The following is a 25,369-nucleotide window of genomic DNA, read 5'->3' as shown; positions in this document are numbered from 1 at the left end:
CTTCCCATCACCTGGAATTTATTTTAGTATAATACTGTTCACAGGTCTATAGCTATTGTAACCTTTCCACTTATTATCAGCAAACTCCCCTTCTCTGTTATAACCGGGCTCTACTGCAATACTCATTTTATAGCACTTAATACATTGGGTTTTTCTGTTTGTTGTATTGTTTCTGGTCTTCTCCCCACATTGGTCTATAAGCTCCAGGAATGCATAGGCCATGCCTAACATTCTTTTCCCACACTCTCATACCATACCTAACATTAAGTAGGTAATCAGGACTTATTTGTGGAACAAGGAACAAAAATGGCTCATTATTATTTAATGAGCACCTAGTTCTTCTAGACCCTGAAGAAACAGAGACTGAAATATGGCCATCCACGATCCCAAGAAACTTAAAGGGGGTGGGGAGGAGAGTCTTATAAACAGCTAAGTTATAGTGTGCTGTGAACAAACTGTTGTGGGAGTCCAGAGAAGGGGGGTACATATGGTATAACAAAAAAATTTTCTTTGTGCAGGCATGAATATTTATGTGAAAAGCCCAACAAAGGTACAAAAATATAATCAGAGCTATTTAGTGAATACCTTACTAAAATTACACACAAATTGTGAAGCTAAATCTATGACATAGAACATCTGTGCTTATAGCAGCTGAGGAAAATGGCATGCTGCCTACATTATTCCTGTGTTTAGCTTTGGGGAACATCTGACAAGTATCCCACTAAAAAAGGCATCTCCAACTGCTCAGCAGAGCATAAGGTAATCTTACACAATATCCAACCTGTAGTATGAAATTCCAGAATTCCCATCCCCCACGTCTAAGGGTGCCAAGTTTTAAACTCCACCGATTCAGCAGTGTGTTTACAGTCCTTTCACGGGAATTGGTGATTACACAGTTCTTTCCAACCTTTATGGCACTAATAAAGAAAATTACTAATGGCCAACACTATTTGGAAGGCAGAACAAATTACAAAATGTTTTTTTAAGAAAGGGAAACTAATAGGATCACAGGATTACATTCAGCATTATTTAACAAGTGGTACATAGAACAAGTTAGCAAAAACAAAAGCCTTTTCAGTAGTCTCGGAAGCAAAAACAGTACTGTGTAATACAATTTAGATCTACTGTTTTGAAGAGAAATCTTGCATTCCTTAAAAAAAAAAAAAAAAAAAAAAGAAAAAAAAGAAATAACTTCCCCCAGAAAAAAAAGAAGAAGAAAAGCAAAAGCCTGGTATTTTATAGATTATTTTCGTATTCCCCTAAAAAAGACAGCACAGCATGACCCTCAAAAGAACATCACCTGCACTTTTAGCCAACTTAAAGAACAACTCTACTGCTGCCTAGAAAACAAACTGACTATGCAATAAAATGTAATTTGGCTTATGGCAAAGTTTAGAGTTACAGATATCAAACATTTAAGTGTTTATAATGTAAATTTGAAGAGATTGGGTGTGGGAAAGGAAGGAGAATAAATTTATGAAATCATAGTTGTAAATATTCAGAACAGTCTTTTAATTGGACAAGAAATAAAGACGCCTCTAGTGGAACAGGTTAATACAAGAGGCAGATTTGTCACACTTATTTCTCTAATGGAAGCATTGTGCAGACAAGTTGTACAAGGGACTCTGAATAGTTTTTCTCACCACAGAACAGATAAGCAGCAAAATAAATGCTTTTAGGACTTCAATCGCTGGAACTTTATGTGACTGCCAATGTTCCAAAGTAGTAAAACTAAATATCCTTACCACAGTCTAACTTGTGGTGTTAGTCAATTAAATACACACAATGAACACAATTCTATCCTACTAGTTCGAGTGCAGAAACTGAATCTTTATTCTCTGCCCACATACAAGATAAGACATTAATATTTGCTGAAAGATAACTATGAATTTGCCTATCATAATATGGATTCATTAATAAACTAAGAGACCTCAAACAAAACTATATATTCGATACCAATGATCCAAAACAGCTAAGTGACATAACGCCAAGCACCAAATTGGAGAAGACAAGTTAAACACAGCTAATTGTAAAGACCCCATCCATCCAGTGTTCCTGGGAACACCTGCAAACACTAGCAACCCTCCTGTCCTTTCTCCTTCCAAGAATACTGCTGAAACAAACCCCAGCTATTTATAAGTAAATATACGCTAGTATTTCTAGAAAAGTTGCTGAACAAGAAGCGTGGCCCAGCCATACGAGCACCGCATTCCAAAAGGCAGGCCACCCCGTCACCGAATGCAACACTGTTTGGGGACCTGGAAGCACCTGAGCAGGAGGGTGTGGACCCGACATGGCACGGTCGGTTCCACGCGAGCAGCGTCCCCACCCGCCCTGCCCGGGCCGAGGTTCTCCGCGCCACGACTCCCAACTACTATATTCAGCAGTCCCCGGACTCCCGCGCTAGCACTTCGTCACCTCAGTCTCTCCACCTGGGGCCAGAGGGGCAAGCGCCCCTCGCCCTCCCCACAACCCCGCGCGCGAGGCCAGCCCGCGCGAGGAAGCGCTGCGTTCGCCTCGCCGAGTCCATACACACCTATATTCCAATGCCCCACCCCAGAGCATGCAGCGCTCTCTCCACGCCTCTCGAGAGTCGTGCCCCCCAACACGTCCGTCACACCCGGCCATCTTCCCAAGGCCGAGCCCCGCAGCCTTACCCCGACCCCCGAGAGCACACCGCTAGAAATAAGCCCTCCGCCTCCAGACGACTGAGTGACTCCGATCGGCGGCAGCCCGTTCGCGACACTTTCGCGTTGCCGTAAAGGGATACAGGGTCGGAACGAGCGGCGGCGCGGGCGCGCTCCTCGGGGCGGTAAGCGCGCCCCAGGCCTGGCCCGGCTGCTCGGGAGCGCGCCCTAGGGTCCCGCCCTGTCTCGGTCCCGCCTGCCGGCTTCGAACGCTGCGGCTGTCCCTGGCGGGGTCATCCACACAAGGTAGGCCAAAAAGGGCATGAAGGCGGGCCCCAGCCCCCTGTAGGGGTGTGGGTCAGAGAATGGGATCGGGCAGGTTTGGCAAGTGGAAGCCGCCCGGAGCTTCACCCCAGTGGCCCGCGCGCGAGTCGCTTGCGGGCTGGCTCTGCCTCCCGGGACCACACTGCGAAACGCGGGAGAGGGACCCGCTGGTGGCCGGAGCGCAGGCGGGCTCCTGGGGACCTGAGGGACGGGGGCGGGGGCGGGCTGGGCTCAGGTGCCCTTGCTTCACCTTTGCCTCTCCATTCTCGGTGTCTCCGGGTTCCTCTCCCCTCCTACCCCCGCGCGGGCCGAGTCAGGCTCCGCCTCCCGCATCTTTTCCTGGCCGCAGGCACAACCCGGCCGAGATCAGAGTCCCCGGGCTTTGCGCCCCTGGAAGAAGGCAGCCGTGTAAATAATGCCTTGGTTTTCTTTTAAGCGGCTACGGAGAACCCTCATCCCAGTCCCACAAAAACTGCGGTTGGGTACCGTTCCAGTTTTCACTCCTAGGCTCAGATTCCTTGGTGGGGGGGGGGGGTAGGTTTGAAATTGAGATCTGTGGTGTGACCTTGTGTTTATCTGAAGCTCGTCTACCACGCGGAGTTCTGGTCTACTGGGCGCACGTGAGGGGTGTGTGGGCCCAATACCGAAAGGTAGATGGCTGGTCCCTTATAGCCTCACACTGTTCGTTCTTTACATTAGGATACATTTGAAAACCAGTAAACACACCGGGGAAATACTTTTTCCAGTTCTCCCCAATTTTAATTTATAAATCAGTACCCAAATGCAGTTTTGTAATTATTGTGGCATCATCAGATTCTCTTCCCACCCCCTTTTCTCCCCTTGTAATTTTTGATCAAACTTATTTAAAAAAAAGTTACTTAATTTTCTAGACTCTTTGGGATTTAACAGTTAAGAGAATATCACATTTGTCAGAGGCCAGCTTAGAGTTTAGAAAAATAACTGTCTTCTCTTACGCTTTGCTTTGGGCCTGGTGGTTTTGTGGACTTTTAAAAAAGAGTTTAAGACTATCTCTCTTTACTTGGAATATCCAGAATTTACTTTCTTATTGTTTCTTAGCAGTCACCGCTTAGAGGAGACAGTAAAAGGAATTAATCTTATTACCAGTGGCTTTCAAATATTTGAGAAATTTAAGAACTGTGACTGCAGTTCTGATTCATGGATCTTCAAAGAAAGCAGAGAAGGTAGGTGAGAGAGCTGGGATAATTCATTAAGCACTCTTACTTCTAGATGGAGGTTATTCTTTCATATTTTCAAAGGCTTCTTAAATCATTAACCGTTAAAATTTTAACTTTGCTTGCTTGGCAGTTAACCAGCCACACTTCTAGCTTTCCACTGTGAAAATGCATGGGCAAAAGTAGTCTTCCTCACTAAGTCAGGGCGCTTAAGTTTTTCAGTTGTCCTTAGGAGACTGGTAAATCATTTCAAGCCTTGCTTGTCTTCTTTTTTTTTTTTTTTTTTTTTTTTTTTAAAGATTTTATTTATTTATTTGACAGAGAGAAATCACAAGTAGATGGAGAGGCAGGCAGAGAGAGAGAGAGGGAAACAGGCCCCCTGCCGAGCAGAGAGCCCGATGTGGGACTCGACCCCAGGACCCCGAGATCATGACCTGAGCCGAAGGCAGCGGCCCAACCCACTGAGCCACCCAGGCGCCCGCCTTGCTTGTCTTCTAAACTGTTAGTTTAACCAAGAACCCTCAAAGCCTGAGGAGATATGAAACCCATGATTCACTCTAGTAAAGAATTAAGTGTTGTTCCCATCCTTGTGGCTAGAATTGACAAATCAGCTATCATTGTTATATTGTATGCTTTCTCTGTTCTATTCGAAGGAACAACCCTTTGAGATAGCTACTTTACAAATCAGAATACTGTAACTAAGAGAAGCTTAGTAACTTTCCAAAAATCATACAGCTGGGACTTGATAAAGCTAGGATTTGCACTTGGATAAAGCCCATCTCACAACTGTATTCTTCCCTTTGCATAACACGGACTAGTTAATGTTTTATTTTGCTTAATAATAAACTATCCTTTCCTCATTTTTGTCTTTCCTTCCATAGGAGGAAATTCAGTGTTTTTCCTTTTATTTTATCTTTTTGATGTCAGTGAAAGGTGTCTAATGTGAGAAAGGATAGGAAAATTGATATCCTAGATTTGAAATATTATTTAATTTCTGATGGTACAATATCATTATAAAACACACTAGTACACTTAACCCGATCAGCACCAGGTACTGTATGGAAGTTTTGAATCACTGTTTACACACCTGAAACTAATATAACCTTGTATGTTCACCAAACTAAATTTAAAATATAAAAATTAAACACATGTATTGACTCTTTTAAAAAAAAATAACTTATTAATAATTCTATAACATAGTGTCCTACCCATGGACAAATATTGGCGCATTGAATTGAAATTGTACATGTTTAAAAGAATGTGGTTTGAAACATTTTCTTATTTTCTTTGTATGTAGATTTAAGGATTTACAAAGGTGCAGGTTTGTGCAGATTTGAAGACCAGTATCTTACGAGCTTGTAAAACAGGTAATTTATCTTTTACAGTCTAAAAGAGAAACAGCCATTTATTGATCATCTGTGACAATGTTTTACATATATTAACTCATTTAGTTCTTGCATGAACCTCTGTGAAGCGGGTATTATTTTAGACCATTTAACAGTTAGTACTAAAAGCTACCACTTATTATGTATCAGTAGTGTGTTTCTTTACTTGTGCTGTGTCAGTGCAGTCCCTGTAAGAGCTACTCAGCATTGTCCAGTAGAACTTTCCCATGATAATGGAAATGTGCTCTATGTTCACTATCCTTTGGGGTAGCCACTAGACACATGGGGCTTTTGAGCACTTGACATGTGCCTAGTATGACTGAAAGACTGAATTTTTAAGTTTTATTTTAGTCCATTGAAATTTTAATTTTTTTAAAAAAGATTTTATTTATCTATTTGACAGAGATAACAAGTAGGTGGAGAGATAGGCAGAGAGAGGAGGAAGCAGGCTCCCTGCTGAGCAGAGAGCCTGATGCGGGGCTTGATCCCAGGACCCTGGGTTCATGACCCAAGCCAAAGGAAGAGGCTTAACCCACTGAGCCACCCAGGCACCCCTGACATTTTAATTTATTATTATTTTTTTTTTTTTTTTTTTTTTTTTTTAATTTTATTTATTTATTTGTCATAGAGAGAGAATCGAGAGCAAACACAGGCAGACAGAGTGGCAGGCAGAGGCAGAGGGAGAAGCAGGCTCCCCGCCAAGCAAGGAGCCCGATGTGGGACTCGATCCCAGGACGCCGGGATCTTGACCCGAGCCGAAGGCAGCCGCTTAACCAACTGAGCCACCCAGGCGTCCCGACATTTTAATTTAAATAGCCACATGTGGCAAGAGGATACTGTTTTGGAACCTTGGGTTACTAGTGAGATCTCAGAATCTGGATAACCTGGAAAAATGACAATACTCTTGACTGAAATATAAAAGTCATGAATCTTTTTGGGGTTTAAGAATCAATTGGGTTTTGGCTGTGTGTTCATTCAGAAAATATTTTGTGATTAACATGGGGAAGGCCCTCTGCTATGGTTAGGGAAGTGGAGTCTCTCCTCAAGGATTTTATCCACTTAAGACCCTTTACTTATTTGTCATAGTGTAGAAGACAATAGCCACAAGAGATGTGCAAATCGAGTATTCTCAGAAGAAGGAGTGCTTATTTCTGGATGCAGAGAGATTAAGGAAGGTTGCTGTGGAAGATCATATTTGAGCTTGATTTTAAAGAATAAGGACTTGTGCATACAAAAATGGTTAAAGAAAGGGGGGTTATGCTTCTAGCAAAGGGATGGACACAATGTTTTAGAAATCCCTTTTGCCAGAACACCTAAATGCTGAATAAATTATATTAGCCTTTTAAATACACTGTAGGCCTGTAGAACAGAAAGGGAAATCCCCAGGGCTAAAAGGTCAAAGAGAGAATAGAAACCAGAGTAGTAAACTAGCAGTGTGTCTTTTGGTTTGGCTGATAGCAGAAAGAAAGCACAATTAAGGACTAGTAATAGGCTCCTCTTGCTCCCCACCCAAGGTAGAGAGAATTCAAAGCCCTTTGACCTTTCAGGTATACAATTCCAAGAGGCACCATTCACATGGTAGTTTGTATAAATGTGTTTCAGGGGATGATTTTGTTCATAAAAGTTAAAATGTAAATATTTCTACTTGAAATTGTACAACCCATGGCATTGGAGAACCACCTTTCCCCAGATTCAGCCAGGATTCTCAAAAAACTACTCAGTGAAAGGTAGGCTAGGAAAAATATCTCCTTCCTGGCAAGGGGGATCACAAAGAAATTTGTTCATTTTCACCCAGGTCCAGGTGGGTGAGTAAAGCTACTTCTTGAGAACTTGAAACTGCAGGGTTTGCCAACACTCAGATTCAAGGTTCAAATTTACTTATCTACATGATCTAAAAAACCCGGAAAAAAGTTGGCCCAGGTTGGTAATGCGCCAGACTGTCTGGCAAAAATAGATATAGACCCACCCTCTTTGAAAGAGACCCATTCTCTTTCAAAGAGAATAAAGGAGAAGAAATAAAGATTTTAGAAATAATTTAAAATTTGTAGAAATTGAGAATTATTATCCCAGAAACTTATGCTGGGGGAAAACACTATAGGAATGTGGCAAGGAATTATCACGTTTAACTAGACTGATGAAGAAAATTGTTAGAATGTTAAAGACTAAAAAGGAAAAAAAAACCAGAAAGGAGGAGATTTTGATAATTCAAGGAGGAAATTACTCATATCGAGTCTATAATGGTGACTTTAGGGAAAAAGGAAAAGAAACTTAACTTAGCAAGACTTAAATGTATATATTTAGCAACAAGTCAGATGATCAGAGTAAATGATGAGTACAAGTCAAAAGTGGCTGAGATTTCATTATTTGGAAGAAGCTGAGCACATTGGAGGATTATGCAGGTAAGAGTTGTTCTTACAGGGGCGCCTGGGTGGCTTTGTGGGTTAAGCCTCTGCCTTTGGCTCAGGTCATGAATGATCCCAGGGTCCTAGGATCCAGCCCCACATCAGGTTCTCTGCTCAGCAGGGAGCCTGCTTCCTCTTCTCTCTCTGCCTGCCTCTCTGCCTACTTGTGATCTCTGTCAAATAAATAAATAAGCTCTTAAAAAAAAAAGTTATTCTTACAAAATTCATGGGAAATATTTAATTTCTGTCCATCAAACTATGAGAAGATACTCCTCTAAACATGGTATTTTCATATGCATAGCAATAATTTCTTATAACTTGAGGGTATTTCTGTATTTATTTTTAAAAATTAAGTACCTTCAGATACGTTAGTATCAAGTAATCATTAGTGAATTCGGAAACAACATCCTCAGTCTGGAATTTAAGAGAGAAAGTGGTGATGTGTGATATGTGTGTATTTAGGTACTCTTTTTCTTTTCCCCCTCATGCAGGAGCTGGAAATATAATGGTGAACAAAATGGTTGGTTCCTGCTCTGTCAGAAGTTAAGGTTTAGTGAGGAAGATAAAACCAAGCAAACAAGCAACAGTTAAGTGAGATGAATGTCTTGGTCGGGGAAGTCAAGGGTGTTCTTGGAAACAAAGCAGGGACATTCAGCTGAAGCTGTAAGAGTTAGTACTTGAAAATATATAGGAGTAGAGATGTCTGGATGGCTCAGTCGGTTGGGCATCTGCCTTCGGCTGGAGTCATGGTCCCACATCAGGCTCCCTGCTCAGCAGGGAGTCTGCTTCTCTCTGTCTGCTGCTCCCTCTGCTTGTGCTGTCTCTTTCTCTCTCTCTCTCTCTGACAAATAAAATAAAATAAATTAGAAAAAAAAGAAAATATGTAGGAGTTAGCAGGTGGTAGTGAGGCTGAAGGGTGATAGCATGGTGGTCTGTTACCCAGTCAGAACAGTGTACATGAAGGTCTGCGAGTGTACAAGAGAGCATAACAGATTTGAACATCGGAAAGAAGTTTCCTATAGCCATATAGCACAGTGATTGGTGCTGGAACAGAAATGCTTTAGTTCAAATTCTGAGTCCCAGCCCTGTGACCTTGGACAATGCTCTTAACCTCTGTAATTCTGTTGTGAGAAGTAAATGAGATCATTTATTTAAGATGATTAGTAATGTGCTGACACAGAGTAGACACTGTGTTTGCATTTGTAATGATGATGAAAGCTAGAGCAAGGAATTGGGAACAAAGAAGTAGCCAGAGATGAATTACCAAAAGTTAAGTAGAGATCAGACAATGCAAAGACCCTGTAGATTGAGTTAAGGAGGAAAGACAATTTATAAGGGCACCGGGAGGCCCTGAAATATTCTTTATAGGAGAACAGGTAGATTGATATTTCAGAATTTTAGAATGATCACTCTGGCTTTAGGGTGGAGTCTAGATTGATCATGGTCCATACTACATTAGAACCATTTGGGAGATTATAATAATAATTGGGCCAAGAAATGGTATTTTCGGTAGAGTAGTGGCAGTGAAGATGGAAAGAAAGGGTAGATTTGAAGGAAACTTAGAAGGTTGAATAAACAATGCTTACTACTTGATTATGTGTGGAAACCTGAGGGAGGAAGAATGTTTCTGGATATGGCAAGTGGGTGAAGTTTGGTTCCATTTACAGAGAAACTGAAAGCAAGCAGGTGTTAGTAGATGGTGTGGGGAATGATATCAGAAGTGGAAAGCTCATGGTGATAAGTATAAGATAGTGGGAGTGGATGGCTAAAGTAGAAGAGATAAAATACTTGTGAATAATTTTCTCTAATTTGCTTTTTCTACCTCAGAAGACCTGTTTGAAATGTGGTGGTTTCAACAAGGTCTCAGTTTCCTCCCTTCTGCCCTAGTAATTTGGACAGCTGCTGCTTTCATATTTTCATACATTACGGCCATAACACTTCACCATGTTGACCCTGCTCTGCCTTATATCAGGTCAGTGAAATGTATTTTTTTATAGGAGATTGTTTATGTATCATTCACATTTTAACAGTGAAGCGAACATTCCATGTTAACATTTTAAAATTCAGGTTTTATGTTCGACATTATAACAACACAAAGAGTCTAAAAAGGAAGTTGTATTTGGTTCTTTCCATGTGATAGAGAAAGGTGGAGACAGGGATATGATTCACTTAGTGAATTAGTGAATTAAGACACTTTAAGTGTCTTGTCTCCCAAATAAATATTTGAGGTTGTCTCAGAAGATAGAAGTAGAATTACTCTCCCTTTAAAATTCAAAAATGCTGCAAACAACAGTAGTAGTATTAAAAGATAATGGTAATGACAACTATTTATTGATCTACTTGCTATGTACAAGGTTATGTTCTAAGCATTCTTCAGATGATAAATAATTGAATCCTTACAACTACCCTATGAAGTAAAAATTGTTACCCCCATTTAAGATAGAAGGAAATAAGTTATTTGTTCAAGGATTCATGACTCAATAAGAGGTGGAACCAAAATGCGGTTTGGGCAGTTTAACTCTAGAGACCTTGCTTTTAATCTTTATGACATATTGTCTAGGTCTTTCTGACACATTAGGTATCAAAATTTATCAGTAATATTTTTGAAATTTCAAGACTAATAATGATATAAGTATGGGTACTCAGTTGCTTGTGCTATGTTTGTAGCTCTCTTTTCCCAGTTATAAAGACAATATATACTTATCCTAACAAATTTTAAATAATACTAGACTGATTATAAAAGTAAAAAGTGAAAGTCTGTTTCAGCCCCTCTCCTGCTCCTGCCTGTCCAGAGGTAATTAATGGTTTGGTTGGTTTCCTTCCATAGTTTGTTTTGTTGTTATAGTTGTTTCATTTATTTATTTGTTTATATATAAAAATGACCTCTCCAATGTAGAAAATAGTGAATTTTTAAAGGGTGATGAACCAGAAGGCTAAATTTATCTTTTTTTTTTTTAATTTTTTTTTTAAGATTTTATTTATTTGTCAGAGAGAGAGGGGGGGAGAGAGTGAGCACAGGCAGACAGAATGGCAGGCAGAGGCAGAGGGAGAAGCAGGCTCCCTGCCGAGAAAGGAGCCTGATGTGGGACTCGATCCCAGGACGCTGGGATCATGACCTGAGCCGAAGGCAGCTGCTTAACCAACTGAGCCACCCAGGGGTCCCTAAATTTATCTTTTTAGAAGTATCAAGAAGAGGGGCGCCTGGGTGGTTCAGTGGGTTGGGCCTCACCTTCGGCTCGGGTCATGATCTCAGGGTCCTGGGATCAAGCCCCGCATGGGGCTCTCTGCTCAGCAGGCATCCTGCTTTCCCCTCTCTCTGCCTGCCTCTCTGCCTACTTGTGATCTCTGTCAAATAAATAAATAAAATCTTAAAAAAAAAAGTATCAAGAAGAGATCAGAATCTTACTATCTACATTTGTTTCCACAGTGGTATGGTATGGAGCAAAAGATAGCAACAAATTGGGTACGCTTTGGGAAGATGTACAAAAACCAAAGATATTTTAGAATTGAAGGTTCCGATTCTAGGAATAATTTGTTGAATAATCACCACTGATCATAGCATGCTGCTACAGAAACAAGTAGCTTAAGGAGACAGTTCATTCTTCCGTAACTTTTTAGAGAACATACATCAGTAATTTCTGAGTGCCTTTCAGCATTTTTATTTCCCCTTTAAGAACTTGTCTGCTTTCACTTTAAAAAGCTTTTAATCATTTAAGAGGCCTTTGGGTTCTTTTTCAGAGTTTCAGTTCTCTGATGGTACTGCATGTGATTTTCTGACAGTACCCTAGACACTTCCTTTTCTGTCCCTGTTCTACCCTTTTATTTTTCTGCTACTGACCTAAGTATTATTACCCTGGGAGCTTTCTCCGATGTTCTAATACATTTAAACTCAGTACTTAATTTTACTTCTCGGGCTCATTTCCTTCATCTGAAGAATGATTAAGTTAGTCTAGATGCTCTGCAAAGTTCCTCTCAGTTCACGGACCCCATCTAAAAGGTTTAATTGTTAACAGTCCCAAAAGACATAACCAAATGTAAATTTCTACACTAAAGACAATTTCACAGCAAGTATGTTTCAGGTGTTCTCTTAGTTTGTTCAGGTAGTGGATGCCTGCGTAGAATGCAGGAGATGAGTACTGGGGGAAGAGAACAAATTAGAATATCTATGTATATTTTAAAATCTTGTTATTTGAGCTTAACTAATAAATACATATATTTTGAAGTTACACAATCAGACTTTTTAATTTTTTTTTCTTTTTGATGGTGTGTGATCAAAATAGTTTGATGATCACTGGGTTGGAGTGCTGTATGATGAGGTGATGGACTTGGCTGATTTTACTTGTAGTCCAGTTTGTATCAGACTGTTCCAGAGCTGAGGCAGGAGCACACTTAGCCAGCCATCTTGGAAATGCATGCTTTTGTTTCCTTACAGGGTGTTTCTAAACTGTAGCATCTCTTGAAATGCAACTATTAAAATTTTAGGAAATCAGAAATTTTTTGATTATAGGAATGTATATACATTATTTTTTAAAAATTGGAAGGTAGAAGAAACAAGCAGCTAAACCATAATTCTCACTACCTGAAGATGATCAAAGTAACAGAATCTTTTGTTTCTAAAGATACATCTTAGAGTTGGAAGGAGCAATCCTTATATGTGTTACTTCACTTTCCCTAAACTAACCCAAATTTCACCAAACACTATTGATTCCTTACCAGATGTGACTTTCCCTCTCTTTTTGATTCCAATTAGATTGGGTTAGCTGAGATCCTTATTATCTCTTTCCTTTAGTACTTCAGTTTGTGGCCAAAGACTTTGTCTTTTTCATCTTTACTGTAGTTTGAGGGAAGGGAAAGGAACATTTAATAGGTGTCTCTCCTGTGTCTGCTGCTGTGCTAGATTTTCACATGTATTGTCACTTTCATTTCCTCATGTTGCAGATGAGGCTGGAGGAAATTAATAGCCCCATTTTGCAGACAAGGAACAATCATAGAAAGATAAGAGAGCATACCCAAATTTGCACAGTAAATGGTAGGTGTTGATCTGGATCTGTGTTTGCCCTGAAGCACAAGCGTGTAAGCTGATACATTGTAATACATTGTGATCAGCAATTTTAACAGAAGTCTGGACAGGTGCTCTGTGATTTCTCATTCTGCTAGAGGAGTTGGCCAAGGCTCTGGAGGGCAGGGAAAAAGTGGTCTCATGTGGAAGCTACAAGATGGGAAGGGCTTTGTCTCTTTTACTAACCACTGTACTCCTGTTCCTAAAATACTGTCGGGCACATAATAGGTGCTTGGTAAATGTTTTTGAAATTAACAGGACATGATTAGGTATTAATTGAGTTATAGACAGGGTCAACAACAGATGACAAAAGCAGAGTTGTGAAAGGATCTGTAGTGTTTCGAGAACATCCAGGTGAGACAGAGGAACACACCTGACCAATTGATGGAAATCAGTAACACAGCCCTAATGTACCCAGGGTAGGTATTTTTTGTTATTTTTTAAAAAATATTTTTATTAATTTATTTGAGAGAGAGAGAATGAGCAGGGAAGTGGGGCAGAGGGAGAGAGAAGCAGGCTCCCTACTGAGCATGGAGCCTGATATGGGCCTCAATCCCTGAACCCTACAATCATGACCTGAGCCAAAGGCAGCTGCCTAACTGCCTGAACCATCGGGTGCCCACGTTTGTTTGTTTTTAATCAAGTTCTGTTGATTTCTGTTATCTGAAAAAGAAGTAATCTTGGGGTGCCTTGGTGGTTCAGTCAGTTAACTGGCTGCCTTTGGCTCAGGTCATGATCGCAGGGTCTTGAGATCAAGCCCCGAATCTGGCTCCCTGCACAGTGGAGAGCCTGCTACCCCCACTCTCTCTGCCTGCCGTTCTGCCTACTCGTGATCTCTCTCTCTCTTTCTGCCAAATAAATAAATAAAATCTTTAAAAAAAAAAGTAATTTCAAGTGGTAGGAGAAAGAAGTGAATTAGGGCTACTGGGTGGCTCAGTTGGCTAAGCGTCTGCCTTAAGGGTCCTGGAATGGAGACCCACATCAGGCTTCCTGCTCAGCAGGGAACCTGCTTCTCCTTCTCCCTCTGCCATTCCCCCTGCTTGTGCTCTCTGTCAAATAAATAAAATCTTTTAAAAAAAGAAAAGTGAACTAGATAAATACTGTGAGTTCAAACTGTCATGTTCTCATAAAATTATATGAGTTGAACTTAGGAATGTGTAAAAAGATACAGGATTTGAAGTAATCCATTATTTCTTACTCCTTAGAAAAAAATACACATGTATATTTAGTGTGAGAAATCCACATACCTTCTTTTTTTTCTTTCAGTGATACTGGTACAGTAGCTCCAGAAAAATGCTTGTTTGGGGCAATGTTAAATATTGCTGCAGTTTTGTGTAAGTAATGGAAATTGTTTTAAAAATCAAAATTAATAGCAAAATTGCCCTTTCCTTCTTTAAACACTTGTGTTACTTGTTTTACTTTCTGATTATACCTGAGGGAATGTTATCACTAAATTATTGATCCCAGATATGTTCCTTTTCAAAGAAAGGCAGTTTCTAAAAATACTAAATTATAGAAATAAACCTTAAAAAATATCTATAAGGCTATTTGACTACTCATCCAAATAGAAGTTGTAAAGTATGACCAAATAGTTTTTGAGACCTTAAGTGGATTTCTTAAGTGACCAGTAGAGGACAGAAAGCTTATAAACACACTGACTACAACTAAGACCAACTAAATTCATTTAGGATAAACAATTTATAAGTTTAAGAGTAGTGGTAGAACTGCGTTTTGATTTTTGAACGATGTTGTAACGACAAAGGACTGGAATTCTGCTGTAATTTACATTCCTCTTCATTATTTATTTTTTGAATCAAACTTGTATTAATGATTAACTAAAATATTTTTTTCATCAATTGTGATTATTTTAAATATTTGCACTTTTCCATATGGTATTTACTATCTCCTTGGTTCAAAAATTGAAGTCAAGGAAATAAATGATTCAGTGCGTAGAAGTTGATCTTATGACTAAAATTTTCAAAAACATGTCAACAAAAGCATATCTCTGTTTCATTTTCTATGCTTTCAAATTATTTGGCAATACTTTTGCAATGGGAAATTTGACTTGATTTGACCCTTTGCTGATAACAACTATCGTAAAATTGGTGTTTTTGTTCCGTGTAATTGACTGCTATATCTGATTGAACCAAGTTACAATAATTTGAAATAAAATGAAATGGGAGTGAGGCAAATCACCTTTTGTTGTTTCTTTTTTTCTTTTTTTTTTTCTTGGTTGGTTGATTTTTGTTTTGTTTTGTTTTTCTGCCAGTACCCGTTTTATCCATATTTTAGCAATAATTACTATAAATGTTAATGCTAATCATCTAGAAAATTTTGTTTTATATAACACTTATCATTAGAGATTTTCAGAAAACATCAAACTTATCTCTTAAATTTTGTCCTAAATATTTGTAAATGTGAGGCCCATGAGAGTGCCCTTCAGTCACACAGAGATATTACTAGTTCCATAATGCAACCTTAAAGGTTCTTAAAATCAACAGCTATTTCTGTTTTTTGGTTTTTCTCTTCTCTCAAATTAACTTTGAAAGGAAGATTTATGTTAGGTGACCTTTGTTAACTCTTTGTTGGCAACTTTATTCCCTGGTTACTTATTACTTTGCTGTCTTTTGGGTTATCTCTTCCCAGGCATTGCAACCATTTATGTTCGTTACAAGCAAGTTCATGCCCTGAATCCTGAAGAGAGTCGTATCATCAAATTAAACAAGGCTGGCCTTGTACTTGGATTACTGAGTTGTTTTGGACTTTCTGTTGTGGCAAACTTCCAGGTTTGTATTTTAGCCCAGCATAAGTATTTTTCTGAGGTACATAAATTAATACATGTTCAAAAGGAAACCTGAAACATTCAGTTACACACTGTTATTGTTTCTTTGCCTTAACAAAGTAGAATCCCCTGCCTTTAGATCATTTGACCTTCTTAGGGTTCACTACTTTCACAATTAGAAAAATTCATTCTCAGTAAACTCCTGAAAACCTATAAATTATTCTGACCTTTTAATCATTCACAGGGCTCTATTAGACTCTTCATTACTACTTAGTTGGAGATTACTCCAAGACCAGAGAGAATTGATATAAATTGTAAGTGACACAATTATAGATTTGAACTTTGGAAAAATATATATGGCTAGGGGCACCTGCTTGGCTCATCTGGTAGAGTGTGCAACTCTTGATCTCGGGGTTGTGAGTTCGAGTCCCGTGTTGGGTGTAGAGATTACTTAAAAGTAAAGCTCTTTGGGGAAAAAAAAAATATGCTAACAAACTACACTCATTTACCTATTTTATATTCTTGTTTAGATGTTCCCATTGATCACCTCTATTTCTAGAGGTGCTCAGCCCCTCATATGAGGAAGTAAAGGAAGTATATGGAGCTTTTCACCTTTTTCTCAGGGAATTCTTGAAATAGCAGGTTAACTTTCACAAAATTTGCAAACTCTTCACATTCCTTTCAACTGACATTCTTTCCGATGAGTCTTTGGTAATACTAGCTATGTCCTGGGCATATGGGTGTTTTTTGCTTAATGGCTCTGCAGTCTTCAGAGTTTCAATTTAGACATCTAATAACTATTTATACACCCTCATACAAATACACATATAGAGGCATATTCATGCATCCACTGCAGGTATTTTTGCCTGATAGATGGCTTTCCTCCCACAGTGATTTAAGGCACAGACATCTTTGAGCTCTCGCATTCCCTAAGTCCTTACTGTCTTCTGCATCCAGCCAACTGGAACAGTCAAAGAGAATATGCAGAAATCACACCTGCTTCTTAACAACCTTGACCTGACAGCGACTCACATCATCCTACTAACATTTGCTAGACACAACAAGAGGGACTGGGAAGTGAAGTCATGCTGAGCATCAGTTCCTGAGACAACTCCATACTGTGGAAGGGACACAGGACTTTTGGTGGCTAGCTAGCTAGCGGTCTTTGCCACAAATAGGATTCTGTCTTCACTAATCACTTTCTGAAGCTCAGTGTTAAAAATATGTTTTGGGGAAATTTTAGTATATGGATAGTGATTCTTTGTTCCAGTTGTCCCTTTACCAATTTAACAGTATCTCTCATCCCTGTGTGGTAAGAATGGATCCCAAAGTGACCTCCACACGTAAGATGCTACCTATGTTAATAATTAATACTTGTTTATGCAATCCAGTAAATTCCAATGGGAGTTCCTAGTTGTGGCCTGTGCACTCTGCCTTTCTGCCTTTTTCTTATTTACATATAAAAATGGTTTATATACTTTTATTGCTATGTTCCTTTTAGCTTTAATTCTAATTCACCTTCACCACAGGGGTCCCTGGGCTTTTTAATTTTGAATCAAATTCCTTTTTTCTCTCTTGATCACATCCCTTTTCATGTAGCTTTGCACCTGTTGAATTTCCTTCACATCCTTCACTGATGGCTTCATTGCTGGGCCCTATTTATAAGCAGATTCTGTAACAATACCACAATATCCTTCCTTGTATAAACTTTTAGTGCTTAAGTGGTGAGCGCATTGCCCCTGTCTCTCCCCACTTCTGTGTTGCAGAGTTTGACTTGGAAGAGACTCTAGCACTGTTTTAAAGTAGGGACTTGTTGGTTTTACCCCTTAAACATTTCTTGAAAACATCTGCTTCTCTGCATTTCCATCTCTGCTTGCTCTCCCTACCATCTCTTCAACCAGTTCAGATTTCATTATCTTTCATACCCTGGTCTAGTACCATAGCCGTCTAAATGCTTCCTCTGCCTTCACTCTTATCTCCCTTTCATCTTAATATTGCAGCCAGTGTAATCTTTTGTAATTATATGTACATCTCACTCTGTTTCCCTGTACCCTGTTTAAAGTTGTACAGCTCCAAGCTTCCATGAAAAGAGATGTAATCAAGAGAGAAAAAGGAATTTGATGAACCACCAAGCTTCTTAATTAATTCAAAGGTCTTGCATGATCTACTTCTCCAGCCTCGTTCTTCGTCATTCCCCTTCTTAATATCCTCCCTTGTACATAACACTGGACTTTCTTTATTCCTTAAATAAGACAAGTTTATTTCACTCCATTTCACGTTTCTTTTGTTGGACATTTCACTACCCCATACCTAAATAGATCTAGGTGTCTTCAGGTTTTCCGTGCAGACCTCTTCCTCAGAGAGATCTTCTCTGTGACTAGACTTGTTCGCATGTAGAGTTTTCTTTTTTTGTATTCTTTGTGTTCTCTTAGCCTCTGGAAACAAATTCTTCACAGCACTTACTATAGTCTAATTTTTTTATCTGTGGTTTTAAAAATTTTTTAGTTGATGTGTTTCTCCATTAATTATAAGCACAATGGTTGTGTTCATCGCTGTATATTCATCACCTAACGTAGTACTTCAAACAAAGATGTTCTCATTGTTTAGTGACTTATTAAAGAGGCTAAAGGGACTAAGCAGGATGAATAAAAATTCTTTTGCTACTGCTGTGGTTGTCGGTGCTTAAAGAGACCTCATGTGATTTGGAAAACTCTGACTTAAAAAATGCAGATTTCATTTCTTTGAAAACAACTCTGTATAATAATATTCAGTAAACACAAACACATGATAAGCATCCTCAGTGCCTACTTAGAGGTATTTTTCCCTTCGAAGGACATTTATCTTTGAGGAAAGTTGGAAAGAATAAGTAAGCAGAAATCTGTATTAATTTCATAGGGCTGCCATAACAAAATACCATAAATTGAGTGACTTACAGTAACAGAAATTTATTCTTTAAAGTTCAGGAGGCCAGAAGTCTGAAACTAAGGTGTTAGAAGGGATAGTTCCCTTTTGGGGACACATGCCTCTTCTCTAGTTTCCAATAGTTACCAGCCATCCTTGGTATTGTGTGGCTTATGGCAACAAAACTCCATAATGTGTGCCTCTGTTGTCACATGCCATTCTTTCTTCCTATAAACTTTATCTTCAAGGAGACTTCAGAGAGAGGATAAGGCTAAGAAAGCAGAAGATTAGTTCCTAAGTTTCATTAACTGCTTATAGGTAAAGATTACAGACCATTCATTGTATACTTTTTAAGTTCTTTATCAGACATTTGCTCCTGACCACACATATTGCTGTAATTTTTCTTGTCTTTGTCAAAGGATAAGTTTTTGTCTTTGCTTTGTGAAAAGATATATTTTTAAAGAGAATAAAATAATGACTTTTGTACATGTTATTTAACTTAGTAATTAATGAGGGAAATAGTAGGTAGTACAAATCAGCTGAAAAGAGAAGTCAAGGTACCACAGGTTTGTAGTCAAATAAGGAATGCTAAAACAAATTTATGATGTAAAACTGGTCATTATTCACAGTGATAATTAATAACATTCAAAAAGACACAATTGCATTTGTATAGTTATGGGTTATTTGCATTTCTATCAGTTTTCTACAAATTAACTTCTGTCTCTACACATAACTTCTATCATTAAGGAAGTTTTCAGAGCCGAGTAAAACTGACATTCGTGTAGAACCAGTGCCAGAGGCTTTAACATTCCACTGGAGTACTCTCTGGCCTATTTCAAGATCTTTTGCTGTTTCCCTGGTCTCTAAAGTAGCAAAACTGAATGTCCAAGCAGAAGTACTGCCAGTTAAAACCAGTTTTAAATGCCTTTATTTTTAATCATAAAAATACGGTAATAAGTGCCCTCCATTCTTTGCTTTTACTTTTTTTTTAAATTTTAAAAGATTTTATTTATTTATTTGACAGAGATCACAAGTAGGCTGAGAGGTAGGCAGAGAGAGAGGAGGAAGCAGGCTCCCTGCTGAGCAGAGAGCCTGATGTGGGGCTCGATCCCAGGACCCTGAGATCATGACCTGAGCTGAAGACAGAGGCTTAACCCACTGAGCCACCCAGGCACCCCTGTTTTTACTTTTTAATTCACAGGATTTTGTTGTTGGAACTATGTACTGATCACAGTGGGCATCAATCAGGCTATATCAGTATTTAGCTTCATCAATTTATATGATAATTTTTTTAAAGATTTTATTTATTTATTTGACATAGAGAGAGAGAGATCTCAAGTAAGCAGAGAGGCAGGCAAAGAGAGAGGGGGAAGCAGTCTCCCTGCTGAGCAGAGAGCCTGATGTGGGGCTTGATCCTAGGACCCTGAGATTATGACCTGAGCAGAAGGCAGAGGCTTAACTTACTGAGCCATCCAGGTGCCCTATATGAGAATATTTTTAAAGGGAAAATTTATCCATATTCCTGCTTGTGGCCCTAAAATTGTTAATTTTGTTTTTGCCTATATTTTTCTAGCCTTTAATCATATGTATAGATAAATTCTCAGAAGAAGATAGTACCATTTTGTATTATGTTTTATGGGTACTGAAGTTTTTTTTTTTTATTGTTACCCAAAGTGGTAATAGCAATGCATTCTTTTCTCTTTCCAGCACTCGTAACTTATTGCCAGTTAGAACACCATAAACCAAATCAAAATAGCCCTTCTTCTCCAAAAGAAAACCAATGGCTTTGGCAAAAACATGATTACCTTTTACTTACTATAGCTTCAACTAAGAAAACTGGGTGCTATGTTTGTGAATTAGCACAGTCAGTTGTGAAAGAAGGGACCCAAGTCCTAACCTTTCCCCTGTTGTTACCCCGTCCTACACTCTGCCAGGTGCTCTGCAGTGCCTTCTCAACCAAGCGAAATACAGGCTGCATCAGCTTCGAAAACTAGAGCAGTTCAACCAAAAACATTTGTAGAATTTTTGGAGAGCTACCGTTGTCACTTTTAAGCAGAGGGTACATGTAGTAAAAAGTAAAATGTAAATGGATACTGATAAAAAGGAGGAAAATATTGGAATTTACGGTAATCTCATGTATAATTTATCCAAAACCAATCAATGAGAACCAAGAGAGAATGCTTTAATTTTCTGAGCCTTTAAATTGCACGCAGATTTAAATTAGATTTAAGTTGAAACCCTCCCTGCAGCTTCCCAACCATCCTGATCCTCCTTTGCCATGCACTATCCTTTTTCTATAACCCTTATTACCATCTAACAAACGGACTTCGCTTATTTCTAAAGTTTGCCACTTACTGTTTTTGCTTCTTCACTTGAATGTAAATTCTGAGGGCCAGATTTTTGTCTGTTTTGTGCACTAATGTATCTGAGTACTTAGAACAGTGCTTGACATAGAAGAGGTACCCAAATAAACATATTCATGAGTAAATGAATAATCCTTGCCATGTTTTCAGTCGTGACTACTGATTTAACTGGAATCTTCTGGCTTTTGTGGAGTACTCTGGGAGAGAATTGCTTCAGGAAGTAATCTCTGGAATTCATAGTGTTTTTCCATTCAGTGACTGTTTTTTTGAGATCACTAACCTGTGCTTTTAAATATTGTGTTGGCCATATGTTTTGAGCTTCTTTTATTTATTTCTTCTTTCTACCTCTCAGAAAACAGCCTTTTTTATTGTACACGTATGTGGAGCTGTGCTCACCTTTGGCATGGGCTCGTTATACATGTTCGTTCAGACCATCCTTTCCTACCAAATGCAGCCCAAAATTCATGGCAAACAAGTCTTCTGGATCAGACTACTGGTGGTTATCTGGTGTGGAGTAAGTGCATTTAGCAGTATCCTTTGCTGTAAAACGTAGCTGTACTTGGAAAGGAATTAAATAACAGAATATAAGTGAACACTGTTGGCATATTGTGAGGAGGCATTTTTTGGGGGGGAGATTCTTGGGTTACTAACCCTAAATTAAAGGACGAGATTCAAATTTGACATAGGATCTCAGTAATTGAGCTGGGAACAAAGATAAAATTCAGCCCGATCATACTCACTTCAGAGATGTGAAGGATGAGTTAATGCTCTCCCGAGAACAATTATTTAGCAGAATCTTTGGCTAGTACTGCTGATTTACTGAGCGAAGAGGGATTGACTATGCAAACCATTTCATAGTAATCCTCTGGGTACATTTTAATCTTCACTACTACTATATAATATCGAGTCTTTAAGAAAATGGGTTTGGACCTTGGAAATGAATGAATAATCCTTGTGGAACTTTAAAGTGATTTTTATTTTGAATCTAATTTAAACGTACAGGTTTTCTCTGAGATTCTCCTTGACTTACTTTTTGTATAGTGCTGACTTGCTCATCACTTTTGTACAGTGGGAATTTTGGCACAGATATTGTACAGAAACTCCATTGGAACCCTGAGGACAGAGTAAGATCTTGGAATCTATAAAACATACTTTTATATTAAAGATGACTATTTTGGTTGATTTTGATGTATTTTTCATGTCATCACTAAAAATACTACTTTTCTAGAGTAATCATTTTGTTAAATTAGGATTATTTTCTGTGTCTGATAGAGTTTGTGTAGCACTACACAAACAGTTGAGACAGTAATTGAGACAGTATTTTCTGTCTCAATTCAACAATGAACATTTTCAAGACACAAGGAGAATTGTGATGGCGAAGAGTTTTCTCAGAAATTGATTCCTCCAAATATGGATGTAGTGTACAACATACCCAACTGAGCTCTTTTATTATTGGAATACTTGTTTCCTGAATTACCATCTAGAAGTTTATTATTACGTACTCTTTATTTAGGTTCCAGTATAATGCATATCTGAATGGAGATAACATCTTTGACCCTGAGGGAAAAAAGAGGAGGGACATATACTAACTAGATGACAAAATTAAGTTCATCTGTTTTCACAAACCTCTCAGTGGCATTTCATTTTGAATTATTTTTAAAGAATTAGCCCTGGATAGGACATGTTTGTAAGAATAAAAGAGTGAAATAATTTGCTAGTTTCCCTCAGTTATAATCTATATATTATTTAATGCTTTATTTTTAGTGTAAAAATAACACTAAATTTATTATGAGTATTTTTTACTGAAACATTTTTAGTGACATTTAATGAATCTTATGGCTGTGGGAAAAGCGGTGACTTCCCAAGTATAGAGTAGAGGTTCTCCTGTTCTTAGTTCTTCAGATGGAAATTTTATTCCCTCTAGATGAAGTTACGACAGCTAGATCATTTAGGAAGACTTTCCTAATGCCTTTCTTCAATTCTTGAGATATGTTCATCATCATTAGCCATCAGGGAAATTCAAATCAAAACCACATTGAGATCTGTTCAATACATTAGGATTGTTTTGTTTTGTTTTTTGTTTTTCTCTCCAGAAGGTTTGGATATGGAATTATTTATAAAAGATAAATAGAATTAAGTTTTTAAACAAATGTTATTTTAGACAGTTTTATATTTACAGAAATATTGTGAAAACAGTGCAGAGGGTTCTTTGTTATCAGTATATTCTGTACACACACTTTTTATTAATATCTTTAGTATGGCATGTTGGTTACAATTAATAAACTCACATGTATATAGTTTTTGACAAAAGGCCATAGTATATTAATATGTCCTTAGTGTTTATCTCATGTCCTTTGAATTTCAGAAGACAGATTGGTTTGCAGATTTTATGGTTCTTTTATTTGAGAGAAATTCTAGATCACTCAAGTGAAATTTCAAAAAATTATTCTTTTTTTCCATTGTCACTCAAGGGTTACGTGCTTCACATGATTACCACTGCAGCAGAATGGTCTATGTCTTTCTCCTTCTTTGGTTTTTTCCTGACTTATATCCGTGATTTTCAGGTAAGAAAACACAACATTATATTTATGTAAACTTCCCTCAGGTGGAATAAAAGAAGATGCTATAGTCAAGTCTCCAACATTTTTGAAAATTAACTTCATAAGCAGCGATGCCATAAGAAGAGCTGCTCAGGTAAGTCATTTCTGTGTTTGGGAAAACAGTGTGTTGTTAGTAGGGGGTTCATCCTTGAAAATCAGATTGTAAAACAGGTCAATTTCATCAACTCTGCCTACGTTTATGTAGGCCAACCTCAACATTTCGTTTCACCAATTCCTTTTAGAAACCAAAGAAAAATGAAGAGCTTCTGAGTAGAAAAGCTTGGTTTTCCTAACTCTGTTGGTACTACAGATGATACCTTTGGCAGTACAACATCTGTTCAGTCTTTTTACTCATTGGAATAGATTTACATCTCCAATCCCAAAAATATTCTTCAGAACATTTTGAAGATGGAAAGTTGAAGACGTTGAAGATGTCTTTAAGGAACAAACGCCTATGTATAATTTTCTTTTCTGTTACAGAAAATTTCTTTACGAGTGGAAGCCAATTTACATGGATTAACCCTCTATGACACTGCTCCTTGCCCTGTTAACAATGAGCGAACGCGACTACTTTCCAGAGATTTATGATGAAGGGATAAAATACATCTGTGATGATTACGATTCTCAGGGATTTGGGGGAAATGTTCATGAAAGTTCCTTATTCTGCTTTGAAATTTTTAACCAGTTAATCAAGGCTGACAGTGATATTGATGAATACTGATAATCAAGAGACATGAATAAAGCCATTTGATAAGTTATTTTCAAGGATATCTTCAAGAAGACCCTGTAAAAACATTTATGTCTATACGTTCTTTTTAATCCCAGAAAATAAAACCAAAGGACTACAACAACACTGTAGTTTTTTTTCTAATTTATTTGAGAGAAACAAGATGTGCACCAAGCAATCTACAAAATCCAGCCTTTCATATTTTCTAAATCACTGTAAACCATGTTTTGCTTGGAACACTCTTCTAAGAGACATTTTCCAAGGACCCCGGATAATCATTATTACTCAACAGCTCCTTTAGAATTGGATTTGAAGTAATAGTTTAACCATTTCAATACATTTCTTACAGTCTTTATAAATTTTTTTTTTTGGAATCCACTTACTAATGGGAGCAGAACTGAATTCAAGTGCTTTCATTGCTTAAGTTTTGCACAAGTGCTTCTGTAGGTATGGACTTGATTCCTGCCACAAGGCCAAATACTATGCCAAGTGGTCTGTCACAGTTTCATGAAGCTTAGTCTCTGAAAAGAGATTTTAATTACTATTGCATGAGAGAAGTAGCTGTAGGCAGATTTACTTCAATTGTGTTTTACATAAAACAAAGGTTAGTGTTCATACGTAAGGCTGAGCAATTAGTGAATAACAGTAGATATGATTAATATAAGTAACCACAAACTGTAGTCAGGAGCTTCTTAGATTTTCATTTATAGCAAATTATAATTATTTATAAAAGTAGTCTTGAGTGGGCAGATATTAAGTCTTTTGAGCAGGGTGTGATCTCTGTAGAACCCAGATTCTAAAGGACAAAATCAGTCCCAAAAAAAACAAGGCACAAAATAATTTTGATACCTGTATCCATCAAAGCTGTCTTTTTCCTCTCTCTCTGTCATGCAAATGATCATATAGCTTCTACTTGGATCCCTATCTGGGCAGATAAAGGATGGTTTACAAATCCCAGATAAAATTCATATTCAAATTATTCATCCAGGAGGTGCTCAGTGACTGG

The 25,369-nt window shown here is 38.2% G+C and overlaps 2 protein-coding genes across 14 annotated transcripts in view; one reads left to right on the top strand and one right to left on the bottom strand.

The window, feature by feature from the left end:
• CEPT1 (choline/ethanolamine phosphotransferase 1) overlaps window positions 1-2,791 on the bottom strand; it is a 36,604-nt gene extending 33,813 nt beyond the window's left edge. For 2 of the 3 annotated variants that reach the window (XM_059137290.1, XM_059137288.1), the window contains exon 1: window positions 2,658-2,791. The gene's annotated coding sequence lies outside the window, so the exon portion shown is untranslated. Of the gene's footprint in view, window positions 1-2,536 lie in introns of all 3 variants that reach the window. The other variant, XM_059137291.1, reaches the window with a different exon arrangement.
• Window positions 2,792-2,794: 3 nt separating this feature from the next.
• DRAM2 (DNA damage regulated autophagy modulator 2) lies at window positions 2,795-24,487 on the top strand. 11 transcript variants are annotated; one of them, XM_059137300.1, is made up of 11 exons: window positions 2,795-2,933; window positions 4,029-4,153; window positions 5,442-5,511; window positions 8,423-8,517; window positions 9,819-9,903; window positions 14,257-14,324; window positions 15,637-15,776; window positions 21,389-21,566; window positions 22,078-22,160; window positions 23,508-23,600; window positions 24,117-24,487. In XM_059137300.1, the coding sequence occupies exons 6-11, from the start codon at window positions 14,300-14,302 to the stop codon at window positions 24,222-24,224; spliced, it is 627 nt and encodes a 208-aa protein (XP_058993283.1). In that variant the 5' UTR covers window positions 2,795-2,933; window positions 4,029-4,153; window positions 5,442-5,511; window positions 8,423-8,517; window positions 9,819-9,903; window positions 14,257-14,299; the 3' UTR covers window positions 24,225-24,487. The 11 variants fall into 11 exon arrangements, 9 of the variants coding, with proteins under 9 accessions (XP_058993283.1, XP_058993276.1, XP_058993284.1 ...); XM_059137293.1 differs by having other exon boundaries at window positions 9,759-9,903; XM_059137294.1 differs by having other exon boundaries at window positions 2,796-2,933; window positions 4,032-4,153; window positions 9,759-9,903.
• Window positions 24,488-25,369: the final 882 nt, after the last annotated feature.

The sequence above is a fragment of the Mustela lutreola genome, chromosome 10, assembly GCF_030435805.1.
Source record: "Mustela lutreola isolate mMusLut2 chromosome 10, mMusLut2.pri, whole genome shotgun sequence".
NCBI classification, from domain to species: domain Eukaryota; kingdom Metazoa; phylum Chordata; class Mammalia; order Carnivora; family Mustelidae; genus Mustela; species Mustela lutreola.
This window is presented reverse-complemented; position numbering and strand designations above follow the sequence as displayed.

Excerpts from the sequence above, each read along its gene's own strand:
- DRAM2 (XM_059137295.1), top strand. The coding sequence starts at position 9,773 with ATGTGGTGGTTTCAACAAGGTCTCAGTTTCCTCCCTTCTGCCCTAGTA. Across the intron at positions 22,161-23,507 it reads ATTGGAACCCTGAGGACAGA|GGTTACGTGCTTCACATGAT; the intron begins GTAAGATCTTGG and ends TTGTCACTCAAG. Across the intron at positions 23,601-24,116 it reads CTTATATCCGTGATTTTCAG|AAAATTTCTTTACGAGTGGA; the intron begins GTAAGAAAACAC and ends TTTCTGTTACAG.